Consider the following 23,666-nt stretch of genomic DNA (forward strand, 5'->3'; position numbering starts at 1 on the left):
AAAGAAGAGGTCGAAAACCGGCCGTAGTTAGGACTTAGTTTCCTTTTTTGCAAGGCCTTGATCGGTCTCTTGTACATAACTCTTTTTATCAATATATATAGTGGAAAACTTCTTTTGAATCTCCTCTCAGTTTTATGCTCAAAACGTGTTTTGTGCTTTTGCCTTGTGAAACTTTTGTTGTTGCAGCCTCTGTAATCGAGCGAATACAAGTTCGAACTTAGGACAAAACCCTTAGGTTTTTTAGACACGCAAGGGTGAGTCCCCGAGTTCAATAATATGTTCGAGATTTCGGATAGCTTGATCGAAGCCATGACCGCACTATTTTTTATAACTAAGTTCGAGTATGTTTTGAACTCAGAATAGAATAAACCCTTAGGTTTTTATCAAATAATGGGTAATTTTCGAATCTTGTAGTAACATACCCATATTGGTCCTTAGGCTTAATAGTTGAGTGAGTGATTGCTCGAACTCGAAGTAAGATAGACCTTAGGCTTAATAGTCGAGTGAGTGATTTGAACTCAAACTCGAAGTATTGTAGCCTGTCGGCTTTTATAATTGAGTGAGTGATTGCTAGAACTCGACGTAAGATAGCCCTTGGGCCCAATAATTGAGTGAGTGATTGCTCGAACTCGAACTCGAAATATCGTAGCCCGTAGGCTTTATGGTCGAGTGAGTGATTGCTTGAACTCGAAGTAAGGCTTAATAGTCAAGTGAGTGATTGCTCGAACTCGAAGTAATATAGCCCTTAGGCTCAATAGTCGAGTGAGTGATTGCTCGAACTCGAACTCGAAATATCGTAGCCTGTAGGCTTTATGGTCGAGTGAGTGATTGCTCGAACTCGAGGTAAGATAGCCCTTAGGCTCAATAGTCGAGTGAGTGATTGCTCGAACTCAAACTCGAAATATCGTAGCCCGTAGGCTTTATGGTCGAGTGAGCGATTGCTCGAACTCGAAGTAAGATAGCCCTTAGGCTCAATAGTTGAGTGAGTAATTGCTCGAACTCGAAATAAGATAGCCCTTAGGCTCAATAGTCGAGTGAGTGATTGCTCGAACTCGAAGTAAGATAACCCTTAGGCTCAATAGTCGAGTGAGTGATTGCTCGAACTCGAACTCGAACTTGAAATATCGTAGCCCGTAGGCTTTATGGTGTAAGTTTTTCAAAACTCCTTCGGTAGTGGTCGGCCCTTAAGCATAATCATGAAGCAGAACGAAATTTTCAAAATATGAGTTATCGGTAAAGAGGTCATTATACATGTTTTCGTATTTTGTGCCAGGACTCGAACAAAACTATGCAGGCATGGTTTGTTTTGACCATTTGGCCCTTACACCTTTCCTTATCGAGACCCTATTTGACATGGCTTTGGTATGAAATAACTTTCTAGTATCAAACTCGATTTGTTCGATGGTAAAGCCCCCCAGTATTCGAAGTTGATTGTAAAGAATCCTTGGATACTATTGAATTGTCCTCAGGTAGCACATAGTTGTTGTCTCGTTAAAAACCTTGCCGGAAAAACCTGGTTGGCATAAAAACCGATCCAAGGGAAATAGAGTGCAACGCGTAATTTAAAACCTGAGGTCTCAATGTCTTTGGTAGAACTCCTGCAATGAGTTTGCGTCAAATATATATATATATATATACGTAAGAAGGGAGAAAAATGTACCTTAACAATAATATCGTTTGAGGAGTGATATGTTCCAGTTGTTTGGTAATGGTTCGCTATCCATTGTTCCGAGTTTATAAGACCCTCCTCCGACTATATCGAGGACTTGATAAGGTCCTTCCCAATTCAGGCCGAGCTTCCCTTCATTAGGATCTCGAGTGTTGGTGATGACCTTCCTTAGGACTAAGTTCCCGATCCTGAAGTGGCGGAGGTTGGTTCTTCTATTGTAGTACCTTTTGATTCGTTGTTTTGTGCAACCATTCGAACAAGTGCCGCTTCTCGTTTTTCATCTAATAATTCGAGGCTAGTACTCATAGCCTCGTGGTTTGATTCCTCCGATGTATGTTAAAACCTTGCGCTGGGTTCTCCGACTGGAATTAATGCTTCGGAACCATACACTAAGGAAAAAGGAGTTGCCCCCATACTAGACTTCGATGTTGTTCTATATGCCCAAAGGACTTCGGGCAGAATTTCTCTCCATTTCCCTTTAGCTTCGTTCAACCTTTTCTTCAGGTTTTGGGTGATAGTCTTGTTTGTCAATTCGGCATGTTTGTTCCCACTGGGGTGATAAGGTGTTGACAATATCCTTTTTATTTTATGTTCTTCGAGAAATGTTGTCACTTTACTACCGATAAATTGCTTACCATTGTCGCATACTATTTCTTTGGGTATCCCAAATCGACAGACGATGTGATCCCAGATGAAGTCTATAACCTCTTTTTCTCTCACTTTCTCGAACGCCCGTGCTTCAACCCATTTAAAGAAATAATCAGTCATAAACAAAATGAATTTATCTTTACCTGGGGTCGATGGTAGAGGGCCGACGATATCCATCCCCCATTTCATGAATGGCCATGGGGATAGGACTGAATGAAATCGTTCTCCGGGCTGATGGATCATCGGTGCAAACCTTTGGCATTTATCACATTTTCGAGCAAACTCCTTAGTGTATTTTTCCATGCTATCCCGGTAGTATCATACTCTAATGATTTTGTCAATTAGTGATTCGGCGCTGGAGTGGTTCCCACAAGTGCCTTCATGTACCTCTCGCAAAATATAATCGGTGTCTCCTGGTCCTAAACATACTGCCAATGGTCTATCGAATATCCTTCTGTATAATATTCCATCTTCAGCCAACAGGAATCGAGCAGCTTTGGTTTGTAGGGCCCTCGATTCTTTAGGGTTCGATGGGAGTTTTCCGTTCTTCAAGTATTCAATATACTTATTCCTCCAATCACAGGTTAAGCTTGTAGAATTTATCTCGGCAAGACCTTCCTCGATTACGGATCCTGAGAGTTGAACGACGGTCCCCGAGTCGATCTCATCGTCCTCGACCGATGACCCCAAACTTGCAAGTGCGTCGGCCTCACTGTTTTGTTCTCGAGGCACATGTTGTAAAGTCCATTCCTTGAAACAGTGCAAAGTTACCTGTAATTTTTCCAAATACCTTTGCATCCTATCTTCTCGAACTTCGAAAGGTCACATTTGGCTTCAATGATTTCTGCTCCCAAGCTTTTAGCTAGTTCGAGACCTGCAATCATGGCCTCGTACTCAGCCTCATTGTTAGTCAACCTAGAAGTTTTGATAGATTGCCTAATAATGCTACCCATGGGGTTTTTTTAAAGCGATGCCAAGCCCGGGCCCATTCACATTCGAAGCACCATCTGTGAAGAGGGTCCAAACCCCCGATGATGTACACGATTTTATCAAGATTCTTTTTCAACTTCGGGTACGATGGTTGGTGTAAAATCGACCACGAAGTCCGCTAAAATTTGAGACTTGATGGTTATACGGGGTTGATATTTGATATCGTACCCACTGAGTTCGACAACCCATTTGGCCAATCGGCCCGATAGTTCGAGCTTGTGCAAAGTATTATGAAGTGGATAAGTGGTTAACACGCATATGGGGTAACATTGAAAGTATGGTCTTAACTTTCTAGAGGCGCTTATCAGTGCAAGTGCCAATTTCTCTAAGTGTGGATATCTAGTTTCTGCTTCTCCTAAGGTTTGACTTATATAATAAATAGAAAATTGCATACCTTGCTCTTTTCGAATTAGTACGCCACTCACCGCGATTTTCGATACCGACAAGTATAAGTAAAGTTTCTCATCTGCCTTCGGTATGTGAAGTAGTGGTGGGATCGACAAGTATCGCTTCAATTCTTCTAACGCCTGTTGGAATTTCGAGGTCCAAGCGAAATCGTTCTTCTTTTTGAGTAGAGAGAAGAATCTATGGCTTCGGTCCGACGACCTCGAAATGAATCGGCCTAAGGTGGCTATCTGTCTGGTTAGCTTTTGCACGGCTGTTACACTATTCACGACGGCGATGTCTTCGATGGCCTTGATCTTATCGGGGTTGATCTCGATTCCCCGATTCGATACCATGAAGCCAAGGAACTTGCCCGAACCAACCCCGAAAGCACATTTCTCAGGGTTTAGCTTCATGTTGTATTTCCTTAAAATCTTGAACGTCTCTTGCAAATGAGTCAAATGGTCCTTTGCGCACAGGGACTTAACTAGCATGTCATCAATATAAACTTCCATTGACTTACCTATTTGTTCTTCGAACATTTTATTTACTAGGCGTTGGTAAGTAGCTCCTGCATTTTTTAGCCCGAAGGAAATTACATTATAACAATACGTTCCATACTTGGTGATAAATGAAGTCTCTTCTCGGTCCTCCGGGTTCATTTGAATTTGATTGTACCCGGAGTAGGCATCGAGAAAAGTAAGGATCTCATGACCGGCCGTGGTTAGGCAGTGGGAAAGAATCTTTGGGGCACGCCTTGTTTAAATCCTTATAATCTATACACATTCTAAGTTTGTTCCCTTTTTTAGGGACTACAACTACATTGGCTAACCATTCAGGATATTTTACTTCCCGAATCGACCCTATTTTGAGAACTTTAGTTACCTCGTCCTTTACGAATGCGTGCTTTACCTCGGACTAAGGTCTTCTTTTTTGTTTCACCAGTTTGAACCTAGGGTCCAGGCTCAGCCGGTGTGTTGTTATCGACGGTGGGATCCCTGTCATGTCTAAATGGGACCAAGCAAAATAATCTATGTTATCGATAAGAAATTGATTAAGTTTTTTCCTGAGTTCGGGGGTCAATCCCGTTCCCAGGTATACCTTTCTCTCGGGCAAATTCTCGATCAATATAACATGTTCCAGCTCTTCGACCGTTGATTTGGTGGCGTCAGAATCTTCGGGGATGATAAAAGTTCGAGGGGTCAGAAAATCCTCATCCTCTTCTTTTATTTCCTGCTTCTCCGATTCGGTCGAGGCTGGCAGTTGTGATTGCTATTTAACTTCTCGCTTACCTTTGATGTTTGACCTTTCCGAGGTTGATACTGTTGATATCGGCGTTACCTCATCGACCGCAAATATTTCCCTCGTAGCATGCTGCTCCCCGTACACTATTTTTACACCATCCGATGTCGGGAATTTTATTACTTGGTGGAGAGTCGAAGGTACCACCCTCATATTGTGGATCCAAGGCTTTTAGAGTAGGGCATTGTGCCTCATGTCGCCCTCGATTACGTGAAACTTGGTATTTTGGATGGTCTCAGCCACGTTTACCGGTAGAATAATCTCCCATTTAGTTGTTTGACTGGCCATATTGAAGCCGTTTAAGACTCGAGCTGCGGGCACGACTTTATTTTGCAGACCGAGCTGCTCCACGATCCTCGATCGGATGATATTCGCAGAGCTACCTGGATCCACTAAAATACGCTTAACTTGAACTTTATTTAATAAGATAGAAATTACCAGAGCATCGTTGTGGGGCTGAGAGATGCCTTCGGCTTCTTCGTTATTGAATGATAAAGTGTCTTCGGGCACATAATCTCATGTTCATTTTTCTCTAGCGATCGGTATCTTTGTGCGTTTGAGTATGGGTTCCTGTGGAGTGTCGACCCCACCGACAATCATATGAATGATATGTTGAGGTTCCTCCTGTTCATTTTTTTTGTTAGCATCTCTCTCTCTGAAATGGTTCTTGGCTCGATCGCTGAGGAACTCTCGAAGGTGGCCCTCATTGAATAGATGGGCTACCTCTTCCCTTAATTTTCTGCAATCCTCGGTCTTGTGGCCATGTGTGCCATGATATTTGCACATTGAATTTGGGTTTAATTGGGAAGGATCGGTTTGCATGGGTCTGGGCCACCTAGTACCCTTGATCCTTCCGATTGCCGATATAATGCCTGATGAGTCGATGCTAAAGTTATATTCCGATAATCGAGGTGCCTCTATAGGATCGGCATATTTGTTGAAATCACTTTTGCTCATTAGTCCCCGAGAATTCTGTCCTTGATCTCTCATTCGATTGTTCTGGACGGAATTGCATCCCGAACCATTGTTCCTTCGATTTGAGGTGTATGGTTGATATTGGTCTCTGTTCGACCTTGGTTCTCCGTCGATGTCGCTCTGGTTTTTAATAACTGACCTGTTTGGATGTACTTATCTGGAAGGAGCTCCTAATTGGTCGTCTTCGACCCTGATTTTTGACTGATATCGATTGTGCACATCTGCCCAAGTTACAGCTGGATATTCGATCAAATTTTGTTTCAGCCGACGTGATGCTATCGAACTTCGCTCGTTCAACCCTTGGGTGAAAGCTTGAACGGCCCAATCGTCTGTGACCGGTGGCAACTCCATGCGTTCCATTTGAAATCGGGATACGAATTCCCTCTGCATTTCGTTATCCCTTTGTTTTACATTAAAAAGATCTGATTTCCTTGTTGCGACTTTGATGGCACCGGCGTGTGCCTTTACGAAAGAATCTGCCAGCATGGCAAATAAGTCGATGGAATTCGGTGGCATATTGTGTTACCAAATCATTGCTCCATTTGAGAGGGTCTCTCCGAATTTTTTCAACAACACAGATTCGATTTCATCATCTTCTAAATCATTACCCTTGATGGCACATGTATAAGAGGTGACATGTTCATTGGGGTCGGTAGTTCCGTTATATTTGGAAATTTTGGGCATGCAGAATTTTTTTGGGATTGGTTTTGGGGATGCACTCGAGGGAAAAGGCTTTTGCACGAATTTTTTGGAATCCAACCCTTTTATCATTGGTGGTGCCCCCGGGATCTGATCGACCCTGGAATTATATGTTTTTACTCTTTTATCGTTTGCTTTGATCCGCTCTATGAGCTCCTCGAGTATCTTAGCAATTTCGGGAGTAGTCCCCGATTCTTGCTCATTTGACCTTACTATGGCTGGCTCAGTTCTGTGGGCAATTTCTTGAGGTGGACTGGGCTCCGGCCTGCTTGGTACCTGGGTTTGGCTCTGCAACTGAGCTATTGCTACCTGTTGGGCTTGCAGCATTTCAAAAATCATACGCAAGCTGACTCTGTTCTCCTCAACGTTATGGGTGTCTCGAGCTGCAGATCGAGTACCGCCATGAACGCTATTTTCAGGTTCAGAATGTTGGTTTGCCTCAAGGACCACATGCGAATTAACATCTAGTGGTACTTCGACCCGAGCTTCAGGTACTCCGACTCAAGCTTCCACGACATCGATAAGCGGCCTTCCGGCCCTGGGTGTCAAGTTGTTGGTTTCATCTTGAAGGCCGGCTTCATTTTCGATAGGTAAAGCCATTAATCGAGGGTTTGCCATTGCTAATCCGCAGTCAGAGACACCTTCAAAAGACAAGAGTAAAATGGTGTGTGTTGTAGATTTGTATCAAATAACCACTGTTATCCTCAGCCCCACGGTGGGGGCCAAACTGTTTACCCTGAAAATTGGATAGGGTTGAATTTGTACGTAATTCTAAGGGTATGTGGTATAATTTGACACAAATCGTAAAGAGAAATAGAAATATCCAATCTTGACTATAAAGAATGAAAGATAAACACAGTTGAAAGGAAGAAAATAAATGCGCAAAATAAGATGAAGTAATGGAGCTCGCAAAGGGTTAATCTTTCAATATGAGAAAATAGGATTCTTGTTACAATGTGAATGATCCCTTGCAGAAACAACAATTATCCCTTTTATAGTGGAGGGATCCTACTTTAGATATAATAAAAAATACATAGTGGGGAGCCCATGATGAAGTAGCTTTTTCCTAATTTCTGCCAGGATTCTCTCCCCTAGTGCGGTTGCAACGCTCTTGTCTGTGAGCTCGATGTTGATTCGAGCTCGGTATTGACTTGAGCTCTCGATCTTGACTCAAGCTCGATTCCGACTCGGAGTCTGATATCGATTTGGGGTCGGTGCCAGTCGGCCTATGAATCTTAAGCTCGATAACTTCGCTTTCCTCGTAGCTCGATTTGGATTCGAGATCGATAATGATATCGAGCTTGATATTAATCGGTCCTAGAACTCGAAGCTTGATGACCTGACTTTGGACCTCAATCTGATATTACGAAGACGCTCTTCGATCAAAGTATTGCCATCTCGACCAGTTTGTACGACGGACTGATCGGTTTTGTCCGTATACAATAAACTACTCCTATTGCGAAGATTAGAGCAAAGAAGTCAAACCTAACACAAGAACTATATAAACATCAATTTATTTGTGAAAGATTGGGATGAGTAACAGAGGCGGAGTCAGGATTTGAAACTTATGAGTTCAATATTCAATTTTTTTTAAGTTATTGGATTTTAAATTGACAATTTATACATAATTCAATGATTTTTTAAGATAAATAGAGGGTTTGGACAAAAGTTACAAGAAGGTCTAGCTCCACCCCTGATAAGCAACACCGGGAAATGAACTTGTTAGAAGTTGACCAATTCCAAATGCCAATTCATTTGTGTATTAGGAGAGCAGATTTTTACTTTTCCAATATATAAAAGTGATCAAAATTATGGAAATAACTTTGTAGAGGTAAACTGTTTACATTGAAAATACATAAATAGAACAAGTTGCCTGATCAAGATGTGTTGTACGGTTAATTGACCAACTGACAGTCAATCTCCTTTCTCTTTCACATCCACTCATATTTGAGATTTTAAACTTCTTGCTTTGTTCTTCCCTTCTGTATGAGAATATTCTTGTAGAGCAATTTTAAAACAATATTTAAAATTTATGAAAGACTTTGGTGCCAGTTAGAGCGAGATATCATAAAAATCCTATATCCAGTATTTGATAAAACGTAACAATTTAAAAATAAATAAATAAATAAATAAATAGTGACACCCTCTCCCTTTGCCAAAAGGTTGCAAGCTTGCAATGCTTCTTAGTGGAGCAACATAATGTTAAATTCATGGCCAATTGAGTTAAGGTGATGTAAGCTTGATAATGGTGGTTTATTTATCATCATTATATTACAATAAACTTTATTGGAGAAGATATTAAATTGACCCCTTAACTAATTTGAGTATTTTATTGAACAAAATGAAAACAACCACCAGTCCCCTTCACCCCATATGCATTTATATACCAATGTCTCAATAATTCTCAATCCAAGAATGCATTATGAATTTCAATCATTCAGTTCACATGTAAGTTTTGCAATAATGGAAAATATAGTGCTATATACTCTGAGTTTCACATGAACCAAATATAACATAATAGAGACATGATTAAATTCATAAGCATTATTCAAACGTTTTGGAAATAAATTAAGACTATATTCACTACTTATCAGTTTTGGAAAGTTTACTAGTCTTAGTTTGTTGATACTACTACGGTAGAATTCCAAGTTATATGAAGTGTTAAGATTAATTATGAAAAACACACTGTATTCCTGGTATTATAGTAAAGGTGTTCTCGGACATGATTATGAGAGACAGAGGATGATATATTTGAGAAATTAGCTGTTGGGATTTTTCATCATTAGGGATAAAATAGTTGTTTGAGTTAATTAAACGAGGAAGAGGAGTTGTTTTAAGATTCATTAATTAATGCAAGCTTAAAAGTAATTGCAATTAGGGAAAAATTTAAACTGCAGTTGTAAATTCATCTGACAACATTGTCAACGTCGTAGACATGTCCACTACTTCTACGTTATAAAAGAACGATAGAGTTCGAAATACAAGAAACAGCAAATTTTGATGACCAATGAAGACAAACTACATTTTAGACTTATTATTAAGCTATTACTATCAATTTTCTTTGGCAAACCTTAATATCGAGTAACCAACATTCAGTAGAAATAATGCAATATCTTTTCTATGCCTAGAAGTTTTTTGAGGCCTTACACCCATCACATTGGAGTTGAGGATTTAAATCAACCGTTCATAAAATTGTTAGGAATTTACATATTTAAAAGTTACATAACCAGGCGTTCATAAAGTTGTTCGAAATTTACATATTTAAAAGTTATATAAAATATGCAAATAAGTTACACAAAAACAACTTTCACCATTTTAGACCTAAAAAATAAATTTTGAGAAAACACAAAAAAAAAAAAAAAAAAAAAACTGATAAATTTCGTAAATAATAATAGTGTCATTGAAATGTATGCCAATGGTAAGACTTAGTGTGACCAACACGGGTTGTGGTGGAGTGGTAACCGGTAAGTACTCCTTTATTTTTAATCAAAGTTCTCGATTTTGAGCTCTAAGTATGAAGTTTATCTTTGACAGAGAGCTCTTTACCCCCAATATAGGACTTTCTGGCACGAATCCGGATTTAATCGAGCTAAAAAAAAAAAAAAAAAGGCTTAGCGTGGGAAGAGTACCTGTAATATGAACATAGTAGTGGCTTCGCACTACGCTTTTAAAACACGAAGAAGAAATGAGCTAGCTGTATCTTTGACTAGTGTTAAGACCTCGTCAAATCGAGAAATTAAAACTACCAGTAATATTGCCAAATTCTCTATCCAAATCACCGTGTTAAATTCTATCTTCAGAACCAGAATATAAATGATAGGTGTTATGTTTTTTTCTAATTAGAAAAATAGAAATAATTAAGAAATATTAGCGCTTGTCCATTAGCTAAGTTATTGGGACGCCAATACTTTCGGAGACTGACTATTAATTCGGTGTTATATAACACAACTCCTTTCCTATTTTCTCAAATGTCCCTGCCACTCATGTCACTGGTAATAATCTCCATTCCCTTCTTCATTTCTTCTCCCTTTTTTCCCTTCCGTTTTTTCTTGCATGTTACACCATCAATATTGACATTACTTTCTTATTTCTTTATTCTTCAAGAATTTCTTGGAATTCATCACGTAAAGTGCTATGGTATATATATCTAGAAGTCGATTCATAATTTAAATATGATGGTCTCAAAATTCAAGCTTCTTAGCATTGAATATATTTTACTTTTGGAATCGTTGATTCAGAATTTAGTACTCCATTTGTTAACATTTTAGTAGTTTTCACATAAATATCTATTTTTCATGTTGAAAATATTGAGTTTAATTTAACCCGTTGAATATATACCGCATCCACATGACCAAATTTATAAGTATATATAACCCCCATTGTATTAAAATTAGCCATGTTTGTTTTGCTTTAATTTGCTCTCTTTATGTTTGTCGTTGCATTTTGGACTACTTATATTGATGAATTTACATTTGTTTTGAATATGAACGAAATCTTTGTTTCAGTGATCAACTGCTTATTTCTGCTGGTACTTTTGAAATATTTTTCTGTTCTGACTTCATTTTTTTTCACTTGAAAAGGTGTAGGAAGATTAGAACTCCAATTGTGACAAACTTTGACGATCATCTCCCTGTGCTCAGACAGCTAACTTAATTCAATCATGAGTGACAACAAATCAGGACCTCTTGAAAGACCACACAGGCCAAGTAAGTTTTTAATTAACTGTGTGCTGCATTTAATTTGTAGTCTTAATCTTGACACAAAATTGGTGTTTTATCCATCTTCATGTTCTGTGTTGGTTATGTACTTAAAACATCTGTTCTTTTTCTTAAATAACTATGGTATTTGGGCCAACTTGCGCACCTCGATTATTCTACAAAATACATGTTATCTTCCACCAGCACACGCAGTGGAGGAGCCAAAAATTATATCAATGGGATTCAAAAAATGTAAAAAGAGCACCCGATTTTCCTATAACCTAAAGCAAATTTTTGAATCACCTTTGTCATTACACATTAATCTTCCCTTATGCAAAGGAGATGCAACAATTTATGTATATGCAAAAATATCGTGTTTTCCCTATATACATTGTATAATTTTCGATGAAGAGGGTTCAATTACCCCCTTGCGTCCGCCTAGTTCCGCCTTTGAGCACAGGTAGTGGGTAACTTTTCCCACCAGGGCATCCTTGATCTTGTCATATGTTTTTTTTTTTCAAAATATGCAAAAGTTCCACAAGTTTTAACCCCAGTTTGTTTGTTGTTAGTCTGTGTCTTGCATATCATTTATCCTCTGCTGATGGATATGCTGTAAAAGCTATGTCAACTTGATTTCTAAGCCAACATATGCATATGCATGTACAGAGGCAGATCGATGATTTTAATTTATGAGTTCAATATTTAAAACGTTTAGTACTGAAACCATTACATTTTTAAAGTTATGGGTTCATATGCACTATTTGTTACAATTTTATAAATTTATATTCAGCGCTGAAAGTACTGCGCAGTTGAACCCGATAACACTATGTTGCATCCGCCTCTGTGCATATGTTTAATTTCTTATTTGACAGGTCTAGAAAAGATTGACATGGACGAGGATGAGAGGAAGACTAGGCTTGGGTCAATCAAGAAAGCGGCAATTAATGCCTCCGCCAAGTTCAGGAATTCTCTAACAAAGAGGGGCCGCAGACACAGCAGAGTCATGTCTGTTGGTTTTGAGGATGAACATGATGCAGAGGAATTAAAGGCAGTTGATGCTTTCCGTCAAGCACTTATCCTTGACGAATTACTTCCCGCAAAACATGATGATTATCATTTGATGCTAAGGTAACCAAAAATCCTCATTTCCTTATGTACATGATAGAAATATACCTTTGTTTTTTCATGCTAAGTGGATTTTTTATATAAGAAAAGGGTAAAAAAATATCCTTTTACTGCACAAAATATCTAAATTTTGCGTCCTTTTGTTATACCTTGAGGCCCTTATAGTTAGCAAATCATCTCTACTTGTCCTTGACCCAAGCGGAGAGAAGTATAACGGAGGATAATTTTAAACCATATTCAAAAGTAGAGGGGTAAATTTGGACCTTTTTCTCGAAGTATTTTGACACATGGATCCACCCAATCCATGCTGCAATTTCCTTGAAGTTAACAGGGAATGGGCCAAAAGTGTAACAAAGAGTAAAATTAAGATATTTTAGTAGAGGGATAAATTTGGACTTTTTCTCGAAATATAATTCATGACAGGTTTTCATTGTGAATGATGTACACAGGTTCTTGAAAGCTAGGAAATTCGATATTGAGAAAACAAAGCAGATGTGGTCTGATATGCTTCAGTGGAGGAGGGAATTTGGTGCAGACACCATAATGGAGGTACTTTGAAAATGCTAGTGAGAATTTGTTGGGAAAACTATATAATCTAACATTTTTAGGAACTGATCAATGCATTTTTGCACATCTTTATTAGGACTTTGACTTCAAGGAAAAGGAACAAGTTCTAAAGTACTATCCACAAGGGCATCATGGAGTTGACAAGGAAGGCAGACCAGTTTACATTGAAAGAATTGGTCAAGTAGATTCTGTCAAACTATTGCAAGCCACGACAATGGAACGCTACCTCAAGTACCACGTACAGGAGTTCGAGAGGACCATTAATGAGAAAATGCCAGCCTGCTCACTTGCAGCCAAAAGACACATTGACACAAGCACAACCATTCTGGATGTCCAAGGAGTGGTATGATTGGATCTCAAAACCTAGTTAGTCTGATTTAATCTGTTATATCAGATAACATACCTTATTTTTTGGGTTACTAATTTAATATACGCCAACGCCTTAGGGACTTAAAAATTTCAACAAGTCAGCAAGGGATCTCATTCAACGCCTCCAGGCTATTGACGGCAACAATTATCCTGAGGTACTTCTTTCCCTTTCACTAAGCTAAAGGCTGAAGCCCTGCATAACAGCCATTCATATATTAATAAGAGTTTTTTAAGTCCTGTTGTTTAATTGAATCGCTTTGTAGAGTTTGTGCCGCATGTACATCATCAATGCTGGTTCTGGATTCAGGCTCTTGTGGAACTCTGTCAAGTCGTTCCTTGACCCAAAGACCACCCAAAAGATCCATGTAAGTCCATAATCAGCCTAACTTCCAAGTACTGTTTCTGTCATTTTCATTAGAATAACAGAAGTATCATTCTTTTTCTTTTTAGGTTCTAGGCAATAAATACCAAAGCAAATTGCTTGAAGTAATTGATGCCAGGTAACTCTAGTAGTACTTAAACTTACTCTTTACTTAAGGTGAAATTGTGCGTTGCTGATTAGATTATCGCATAGAGCCTGATTTTGATTTGCTTCTACTGCATTTTACCAGCGAATTACCAGAGTTCTTAGGGGGCACATGTACTTGTGCTGACAAAGGAGGATGCATGCTTTCTGATAAAGGCCCGTGGAATGATCCAGAAATAATGAAGGTAACTTTCAACCTTGTAATTTTAATAAGTCATGTTCAGTGCTGTCGACTGACAGCACGTTATCGCTCAGTAGTATCACTTTCCTTTGACATGCCTGAGATCTGTGATTGATTTGATGTCAGATGGTTCGCAATGGTGAGCATAAATGCTGCTCACACAAAATTGTGGTCTCATTTGATGAGAAGACTATCCCAGAGGATGACAATGCTAACACCAAGGTGTGTATACTCTCATGTCTGCTGTTTTTATATCAGTTACTTTTATTGCTCGTATAATTATGAAGTGATTAAATATATTTGCAGAATGTAAAGAAGAACACTTCCTTTAAAAAGGGAACCGACTCTCCCAACGTTCAAAGGGATAATATGGCATATGGCCAGCTTTCCCCTGTTCGCGAGGAAGTAAGTTGCTTCTTCATCCATAATTTTTGGGACTAAAGAGTAAACTTAATGCGAATTCAGTTTTCACCTACATATCTGCTTTCTTTTAAGGAAAAAATGGGACAGGAAGAGTTGGCAGAGTAGTTTGTTTAGTTTCTTCACTTCTCTAATACTTTAATGGGTTTCATATTCTAACACCAACGATTCATCCTCAACTATACCCTAACCCAAATTCTACATTTTGGTTTTAATTTTCAGTTTGATATCCCTATTGTGGACAAGGCTGTTGATGCAACTTGGCATAAAGTTGTAAAAGCTAACAACTTTGCCAATTCTAAAGGTACAATACTCACTCATTATTAAGTGTTTCACATTGGTTGAGGGAATGTGTTGTTGGTTTTATATGGTCTCGAGCAATCTTTACCTCATATGATAGCTTTCGTGATTGAGTTTATCCCAAGGTTCATTTTCTTAACATAGTATTAGAGTTAGATCCATCTCAATTCTTGGTTTACCCAATGTTAGACCCTATGTTATGTTGTTCAAGCTCTAAATGTCCCGGGGCATGCCAGGGAGTATCAAATCTTTTATATTTCTTCAATATTCAGTTTGCACGCATCTGTTTTCCGGAGGTCTACAGCCAGTGGCATAGCTAGTTATTCCTTACATAGTGACCAAAGTGATTACTGGACAATGAAAATATTAGTAGGTGTCCCTGAAGCTATTCCTGTAATAGGATCACCTTTGGTAAGAATTACTGCATGGAAGCGCTAGTGTGGGCCAATTTGCTTTGACTCATGTTTACAGTTTACATGCTATTTCTAAATATTGTCGTTAAGTGTCTACATCCTGTCTCCTTATTTGGTATTCGACATCTTCACCTTATGAGCTAACTTTTGAGATTGAGTTGGACCTAATTTATAACATTCTCATTCGTAGCTGATGTTCCACTGATTCAAATAACCAGCTTTTTCATTCTGCTCATTCTTCTGCAACATAAACTTGTTTTGCTCTGTTGATCTACAGATTTCTTCCCTGTGCACGATAATTGCAAGTCGCCCGAAGGATTTAGCAACCCCGTATTCAGTGGAGTGATGACTTTAGTCATGGGAATTGTGACATTGGTTCGGATGACTAAAAACATGCCGAGAAAGCTTACAGATGCTACCCTCTTGGCTGGTTCTTTGTGTAGTGCTGAAATTATTAAAGGACAGCCTCAGTTAAATGGACATGTCATCTCCACAAAAGATTATATTAGCATGATGAAACGCATGGAAGATCTTGAGGATAAGGTCATTACTCTTAGCCATAAACCTTCTTCTTTACCACCTGAGAAAGAGGAAATGCTTAACAATGCCATGAATCGGGTTGATACTTTGGAGCAAGAGCTTTCTGCTACCAAGAAGGTATTATCCTCTTTTTTTCATATTATCTGTCTTTTAATGTTTCTGCACGACCCTTAAAATGACATTTAATAGACTTAATTATAAGAGTATTTGTCTAAACTATCCGTATCTCTCCTTAAACATCTCAGGTAATGAATAGTAACTTCCTATTGTTTTTCTAAAATGTCAAATGTTTTGAAACAATTCTAGTTTGCCAAAACGACTAATATTTGGGACCAGAAGATGTGATTGAGAAGCTTGATGCTCCAAAAAGATTTGAGTAAGAGTGTTAATATACTTTACGTTTAACTGGCAGGCTCTTGAAGAAGCTCTTGTTCGTCAACAAGAGCTCATATCCGCCCTTGAGAAGAAAAAGAAGAAGAAGAAGTTCTTTGTTTTCTAAGCGCAAAAGCTTGAAACAAATTGGAAATATTATAGGGTTGTTTGAATTTCTTTAGATAGATGCAGAGATGGTGATTTTTTGCCCAATAAAAGGCTGTTTGAATGATCTCAAATATTTGTAAAATTAACTCTGTAACACTTGAATATTTTTTACATTACCTGCGAGATTTACATTCACCCATACATCCTATGGAGCTCTAATTGTAAATGCCGTATATTATGGCACATTACGTATACATCGGCTTGTATTTTCTGTAAATAAAAATGAAAGCAGTTTGCTGTTTGCTTTTGTTCAAATTACAGTAGCTATTTTCCATGGCAGCAAAAAATTTCACTACACACATTAGATTGTTCTGTCCTTTTTATTCTTGGTAAGATTTGGAGATAAAGCTTTACCAACCCACTGAATCAAGAACGATTTTGTACTTTAAGGTACAAAGATGAGTTATTGAGAAGGCTTGACAAATTTACTGGTGCAAATTCATATGAATCATTATTTGCCTTTTATTCTTTTACCGTCGACCTCTTCTACTCTATCATTCCTTAATTTTGTTTGCTTTACTTGTTCTTTTAGCTTCATTGTTTCACTTCAATTCACCTAGATGGAGAAATGTTCCATTGCTCAAGTACTTGGGCACTAAAAATCGCTACCCGCAGAAAGTTTGGGCGTTTCTACTTGAATACAGCACAGGCAGTGATTGTTGAATTAAAACACTTTCAAATGTTACTTCAGTATGTCAAAAACAAACTCACAACAAACTTACAGAAAATATAACTTTTCACATGATGAGAAATTGTGCACCTCATTTTGCAAATGTAACAGAGGATCCGAAAAAGAAAAAAGAAAAAAAAGGAAGCACTCAACGCATACTGCGAGTACTGCCTAACACATACATTACAAATATGTATCTCATTTGGATACCACAGTTGAAAATCCGAGATCAACGTCCCGAGGCATCTTCATCTTAAAAGCAAAACTTCTTTTTCTGCAGAAAAATGCATTGAGGATGCAAATCAGCACCAAAGCGCAGATTGTAATGCACACCAACTTAATATAACGAGGAAAGTGCATACGCGTTTCTATTCAAGATGTTTTTCCTTATTAGTTTTTCTCTTAGCAAGTAAAAAGATTTGCACTTCAAATTCTACTAGGCTAAGCCCTAGTCTGATGTTTGTTCAGATACCATGTAATAACAGGAACTCACCCGGAACTTGGCAGCTTCTTGACCATCAATGTAAGCAAGAAGTTCCTCTTGCCTCATCAAAGCCTCATGCAATGCCTGTTCAACCAGAAACAAGCAGGGAAGGAGTTATCGACTCAAGAACCAAGAAAAAGATGTTTGTGATACGGAAAAAAAAAGCTATTACTTTCAGCAAAACATCACTACATTTAATAAAATGCTTACGCTGGCATTTGCACCCATCAAAATAAAATCTATCTCACCATGCAAAAGTAAAACCAACCACCTCAAACCCTTTTTTACCTCTCCTTATGTACAATTCTTTTAGGGATTTACAAAACAGTACAACGTGTCTCGCACAACCAACTGCCACAACAATATTTCAAACTATAAACTACATTAATTAGACCATACATTAGTTAGTCCATATGTAAGCAGAACTGCCAGATGAACAATCATAGAAACAGAAAAAATGCACATTAAAATGCAGGTTCTGGATGGAGCAATGACTATAGGTTTCCTTGCTTATTTAGAGGAACTTCATAAATCGCTTACCTTCTTGGTTGCTATTAACTCAGCTTCTAGGGCATCCACTCGGCAAACTGCTGCATTTAGCAATTCCTCTTTCTCATAAGGCATCTCAGATGGCTTTTCTTGAAGCGTATTTACTTTGTCTTCAAGTTCACCCAATCTCTTGAGAACAACGGAGAGTAGTTGAGCTTCTGTAAAAGCTGGAATAGGTGAAGGGGGCCGAAACTCCTCTTTAGCGCTAACATCAAAAGTAAATTCTTGACCAGCTTGGTCTTCAACAGTCGATGAATCTTGTAATTTCTTGGTTACATGGCATGTAACTGAGCGGAAAAGCATCAACACCGTCATGAAGAAGGCCATAAAAAGTCCTATAACTCGAGCACGAAGACCTTCTACAGGTTTTTGAGAGTCCGCTGGTGGAAGTATCGCTGAAAAAGTTAACAAGATGGCACCATGTGATTATAAACTAAACAGATTTATGAGACTACTGTTGTACTAGCGCAACAGCCAGCCTAATATGTCCACGTTAACAATGGAATAGTAGTCCAGGTCAAACAGAAAGTACTGGTTGCATGACAGCAACGTGCCAGGTAAAAGTTGAACAAACAAGAAAATATTCACATTTTATATTTTCATGAAAAGAAAACATTTACATTTTGTTTTTTCGTGAAAATAAAATATTCACATTATGCAGGCGTTTAAAGCCTGAATAGTGCATGCAACTTGAAGAAACAAATTAGGATGATTAATATTCAAAGTCGTGACATAAAAACTTCATTAGATGAAAGAGGAGAAAAATGTAAGGAAAATATCAACATCATAACTGCAAAAATATAAGCAATCGTGTGTGCACACACATGTACACCAAACAGTGAGCTAGCTTTTCTTTTTCCTTGATTAGGTGCAAAAATAAAAAATTTACCACTTGAATAAACTAGATGAATTCAGATATTTATGCCCCCCCCCCCCCTCCTTCCTTTCATAGTGTGTTCATAAGCAGTGTATTCTCTTCTCAATAATTCTTACCTTTAGGGGTGGAGGGTCTTTGAAGGGATGATTCCTTCTTCCATGCAGAATCAACAGCCTTGTCAACCATGGGAACATATTCATCATATCCTGGGAAGTTTGTCGTGTAGCCAGACATTCCAATAGCCTTAGCCTGTTTGATGACAAGAAAAAATTAAATATGAAAATAACTAATAATATGCTCAACTTCCTATTCAAGAAAGGATCGGGGATGTGGTTAGTTCTTTTTTTTTTTTTTTTTTTTTTATTTTTTTTACATAAGGTAGGAACAGGGATGTGTTTAATCAAAGTGACACAATCTTGAATCTCAGGCTCATCTCAAACAAGGATGTCAAATAGACAGCCGCAGTTTGACGTAAGACGGTCTTTTTTGTCAAGTGATGTCCAGTCGAATCCTTTCAATAAAAGAAAAGCCACCTCATGAAATTGAGTGAAAACGGACAAGTATACCTCTTCTCGGACAGGAGTAAGCCGAAGATGTGAATAACTCCTTACAGCTTTTGGGGAAGCAATATCTTCAGCTTCAGATCCAGATTCTGCAGTAGAGGTGTCACTACTACCTTTTACCTGCTAAAATAAAACAAAAATGTAACCATCTTCAAGAAAAACAAACTATATGTAGTATTTCTAATACTTTGGAAATACGGCAGAAATCCTACCGTTGGATAGCGAGGCTTAGCATAAACTACCTTCCCTTCACTATTTAGAACTTTAACAAGCTGTTTGGCACGCCGTGCTTCACCAATCATCTGCATCCCAAAAAGAAAGTGGGGTGGGGGTGAGGGTGGGGGTGTTCCATTAGTTTGAAATGTAAACACGTCTGCATCACCAAAAGAGATTGTTTCCCATTATTAAAAACATCTTGGAGACGAACTGTCTTCCTGAATATGTTACGAACAGAGCATCATTAGAAAATAACATTCATCGGCTGCGAGGGCCTTGAAACTACCTTTAGTATATCTGGATTTTGCCATGGCCCTTTATCCGAACGCATGCAACCCCCTCGGCCTGCACATGTACAGGTACCACCTAGGAACTCGGGCAACTCACTGCATCAAAAATCAGTAGAAGAATGTTGAGGGAAACTACCAGAAATGATACCAAAAGCAAACAAATACAGCAAAATTCTTTGTCTAGTGAATAAGAATTCAGATCCTTTTACCTAGCATCAATTATTTCAAGCAATTTGTTCTGGTACTTGTTCCCTAGAACCTACAAGAGACAAAAAAAAGTAACAAGGTAAATATAACCACTTCTTTTAAAGCAGAGACTTCATAAGTTACAGGAGAAGAGCATCGACAGACATGTATTTTGGAGGCTGTCTTCGGGTCCAGAAAACTCTTAACCGTGTTCCAAAGGAGCCTAAACCCAGGTCCAGCATTGATTATGAACATCTGATGAAGAGTCTGCACATGTCAAAAAAGGGAAAAATCTGTTAATGATCCCAAAGTTAGGAGACTCTCAAAATATTTATTCAGACAGGAATGAAATCATGCCTCGGGATAATTATCACCATCAATCTTCTGGAGCCGCATAATAAGCTCCCTTGCACTCTTGCTAAAGTTTTTCAAGCCCTAAAAATCAACATAGAAAATGAAGATAGGGAAAACATTTATTTGCTCAAAAACTGCTGCTCAAATCATCAAAGGTAGAGAAGGAAAAACTAAACAAGAGGTAACTTACCACTCCCTGAACATCCAAAATGGTCGTGCTTGAATCGATCTGCCTTTTTGCGGCTATTGTACAAGCTGGAAACTTAATCATAAAGGTTTTCTCGAACTCTCGTACGTGGTATTTTATATAACGATCCATGGTTGTGACTTGCATGAGTTTGGTAGGATCAACTTTCCCTAGTCTTTCAATGTACACTGGTCTACCCTCCTTATCAATCCCATGATAACCTTGGGGATAATGTTTTACAACTTCGTCCATCTCTGGGAATTCAAACTCCTGATGAGCGATTAAGTTCAGAAAGCATTTCAGCCTAATTGATGTTACAAACATACAACAAAAAATACAAAAAAGAAAGAACACCGTTCCAGCCACATGCTGTGAGGGATAATATTACCTCCGTAATCGTGTCAGCCCCAAAATCCTTCCTCCACTGAATCATATCAGCCCACATGTGCTTCGCTTTCTCGATGTCAAACTTCCTTGCTTTTAAGAACCTGCAACAGACACAGAAGAATTGTTAATAAGTTGGGATGCTGTTAAACTGAACAACACCAAGAAGAAACAACCAGAAAACACTAGATCCAGATCCTGCTTAAATTCTCCATACTGCTGCATGTAATGTATGTGTGTATGCTTTTGCATTTTGACCTATTGTAAAATTAAACATCTATACCTGCATTTGATCTATCTTTTGTTCCAGTTCTGGCAGGCCCGTAAGAAAGTTTTTAATGAAGTTGACAAACAAATCCAATTTTTACAGAAGACCTATATGAATAAATTTTTAAACATCAAAGATGTAATTCAAATGACTCGTAAACACGCAGAAACGTCACAGTAAACTTAATGCAGCATAAATCTTATCACTTTGAGCATACATACATGTCGAAGTTACAGGTAACAGGACATTACCTCAACATCATATAGTAGTCATCATGTCTCTCTGGTAACAGCTCATCCAAAAGTAATGCTTGCCTAAACTGATCAACAGCCTGTAGCTCCTCAGCATCCCGAATATCCTCGATGGAAACTGAGCTCACTCGTCCATCGCTTTTTCTTCTACTATTTTTCTTCTTGAGAGAATGTTTGAATTTTGTTGATGCATTCAGTGCTTTCTTTTTCAGGGAACCAATTCTCGTCCTCCTCTCATCCTCTGAATTCTCAAAATCAGATTTTCTTTCCCTTCTCTCTTCACGTGCAGATGAACCCTCAAAGCCTGTTAAGTGGTGGAAAAGATTAGGAGTCGGAAAATCAATTCCAGAATATCCAAAAGGGTGAAGCAGAAGCGTACTGAGAAAACAAACCAGACCAACAAGTCCTAGGCACAAGTCAACTAGAATTCAGCACGTACAGAACAAACTCTTTTTCCTCTAAAAGCCCATTGCGATGTGCGAAAAAACAGAAAATAATAACAATAGTTCCTCTCTACTACATGATTCTATAATTATCTTTTATGTTTCTGTAGATTTTTTCATAAAGAAGTTCCCATACATTTTCGTAATTTAGACTTTCAAGCACTTGTACCTTATGCCCTAAATGGTCAATTGGCTAAGATGGAAAGTAAGGGAGTGAAATAGATACAATGTTTGACTTAAAATTGAACAAATACTTCCTCCTCGACCGAATCACCCTTACGCTCATTTTTATCAAAATTCCCACTTCTATGGAAGCTCATTGTGATAGTTGCAAAAACCAGAATGTGGGTCAAATTGCATCAGTCGATAATACTGAACAGAGCGCTCGACAATTACTGTGAGCATGACCATGTCGTTGTCGAGAGCTGAGACCTACTTTTCCCCAAATAAGAAAACCCAAATCACCAGACAGGACCCAGCATAAACAAAAACGCCACTAAGTAGATTTTATCAAAATCCACACTACTTCAGTAAAAAATCATAATTCCCTCCTAGGATTAAGAGAATCAACAAGAACAACTTCGTATCAATCCCAAACTCTTTGGAGTCCGCTCTATGAATCATTTATACTTGTTATGCTCAACAACAACTCCGCCTTAATCCAAAACTAGTTGGAGTCCGCTATATCAATCATCTACACTTAATATGCTGCATTTTGGTACCTATTTCATTCCGTCAGAAATTGTATTTATTTTTTTCGTCCATATGATAAAACAATAAAAAGAAAAACTACTAAAAAACCTCAATTCAAAAGTAGTTGACTTGAATATATGAATCCTCTATATCTATTCAGCACAATTCTGACCCATCTCATTCCAATACAGTCATCAAAAATCATAAAATTGAAAAATACAGACAAGGTCAAAAGCCCTAATTTTTAACAAGAGAAAGAGCTATAAACTAAAATGACCAATAATGTACTTAAAATTTTGAAAATAAAAATAAAGCATGGAAAATAAAAGAAAATCAAATAAACTCACAAGGCCTAGCAAACCGATCTAACGGACCCGACATGGCTGCCGGAATTCTCAACTCTTGTAGATCGACAAATCAAAATAGCTCCACAAAATCCCTGTAATACCCTCTATATATTCAGAACGAAAAATTAGGGGAAAAAACCTCTAAAAAATTCAGAACAATAAATTCTGAATTTCTGCTATAGCTACCTTTTCCAAGTATATAGGTTGAAAAGACGGCAATAAATGCATAACCAAGAAAAAAAACCTAAAAGAAAATTAAGTGTAACGGAAAAGTGGAATATATGGAGAAGAGGAAGGGTATTTCCGGGAATAAAAAATTACTGGCGCCGTAAGGAAAATATTATCACCGGATAATGCGACGGCGATGATAGAGGAGAAAAGAATAAAGAGAGAGAGAGAGAGAAAAGTTGGGTTAATCTGTGAGCTGTATATTGGATTTGAATAGGAATATGAAATTGTGGGACCCAAAAAGAAGGTGACAATATTGCCACGTGGATGAGGGAATAGATTTTGTCGGGGTAAGAATTTAGGGGAATAGAGGAATGTGCCGACAGTGTTT

General features: G+C 38.2%; 2 protein-coding genes across 7 annotated transcripts; one reads left to right on the top strand and one right to left on the bottom strand.

Moving 5' to 3' along the window:
- Positions 1–10,556: 10,556 nt before the first annotated feature.
- On the top strand, positions 10,557–16,600 carry LOC104095658 (phosphatidylinositol/phosphatidylcholine transfer protein SFH3-like). Its single transcript, XM_009601829.4, has 14 exons — positions 10,557–10,659; positions 11,248–11,373; positions 12,237–12,492; positions 12,939–13,038; positions 13,133–13,399; positions 13,503–13,580; positions 13,689–13,790; positions 13,876–13,925; positions 14,037–14,136; positions 14,259–14,354; positions 14,439–14,537; positions 14,775–14,856; positions 15,543–15,922; positions 16,218–16,600. The coding sequence occupies exons 2-14, from the start codon at positions 11,328–11,330 to the stop codon at positions 16,302–16,304; spliced, it is 1,743 nt and encodes a 580-aa protein (XP_009600124.1). The 5' UTR covers positions 10,557–10,659; positions 11,248–11,327; the 3' UTR covers positions 16,305–16,600.
- A 401-nt stretch (positions 16,601–17,001) lies between these two features.
- On the bottom strand, positions 17,002–23,521 carry LOC104095665 (phosphatidylinositol/phosphatidylcholine transfer protein SFH8-like). 6 transcript variants are annotated; one of them, XM_070185704.1, is made up of 15 exons: positions 23,294–23,508; positions 23,108–23,199; positions 21,625–21,928; positions 21,110–21,209; positions 20,725–20,991; positions 20,538–20,615; positions 20,346–20,447; positions 20,204–20,253; positions 19,991–20,090; positions 19,701–19,790; positions 19,492–19,608; positions 19,042–19,174; positions 18,040–18,443; positions 17,509–17,583; positions 17,002–17,289 (listed from the first exon to the last, which is right to left on the bottom strand). In XM_070185704.1, the coding sequence occupies exons 2-15, from the start codon at positions 23,139–23,141 to the stop codon at positions 17,269–17,271; spliced, it is 1,875 nt and encodes a 624-aa protein (XP_070041805.1). In that variant the 5' UTR covers positions 23,142–23,199; positions 23,294–23,508; the 3' UTR covers positions 17,002–17,268. The 6 variants fall into 6 exon arrangements, with proteins under 6 accessions (XP_070041805.1, XP_009600149.1, XP_009600140.1 ...); XM_009601854.4 differs by having other exon boundaries at positions 19,492–19,611; positions 23,294–23,500; XM_009601845.4 differs by having other exon boundaries at positions 19,492–19,611; positions 23,108–23,211; positions 23,294–23,433.
- Between the last annotated feature and the right edge of the window lie 145 nt (positions 23,522–23,666).

The sequence above is a fragment of the Nicotiana tomentosiformis genome, chromosome 1 (genome assembly GCF_000390325.3).
Source record: "Nicotiana tomentosiformis chromosome 1, ASM39032v3, whole genome shotgun sequence".
NCBI classification, from domain to species: domain Eukaryota; kingdom Viridiplantae; phylum Streptophyta; class Magnoliopsida; order Solanales; family Solanaceae; genus Nicotiana; species Nicotiana tomentosiformis.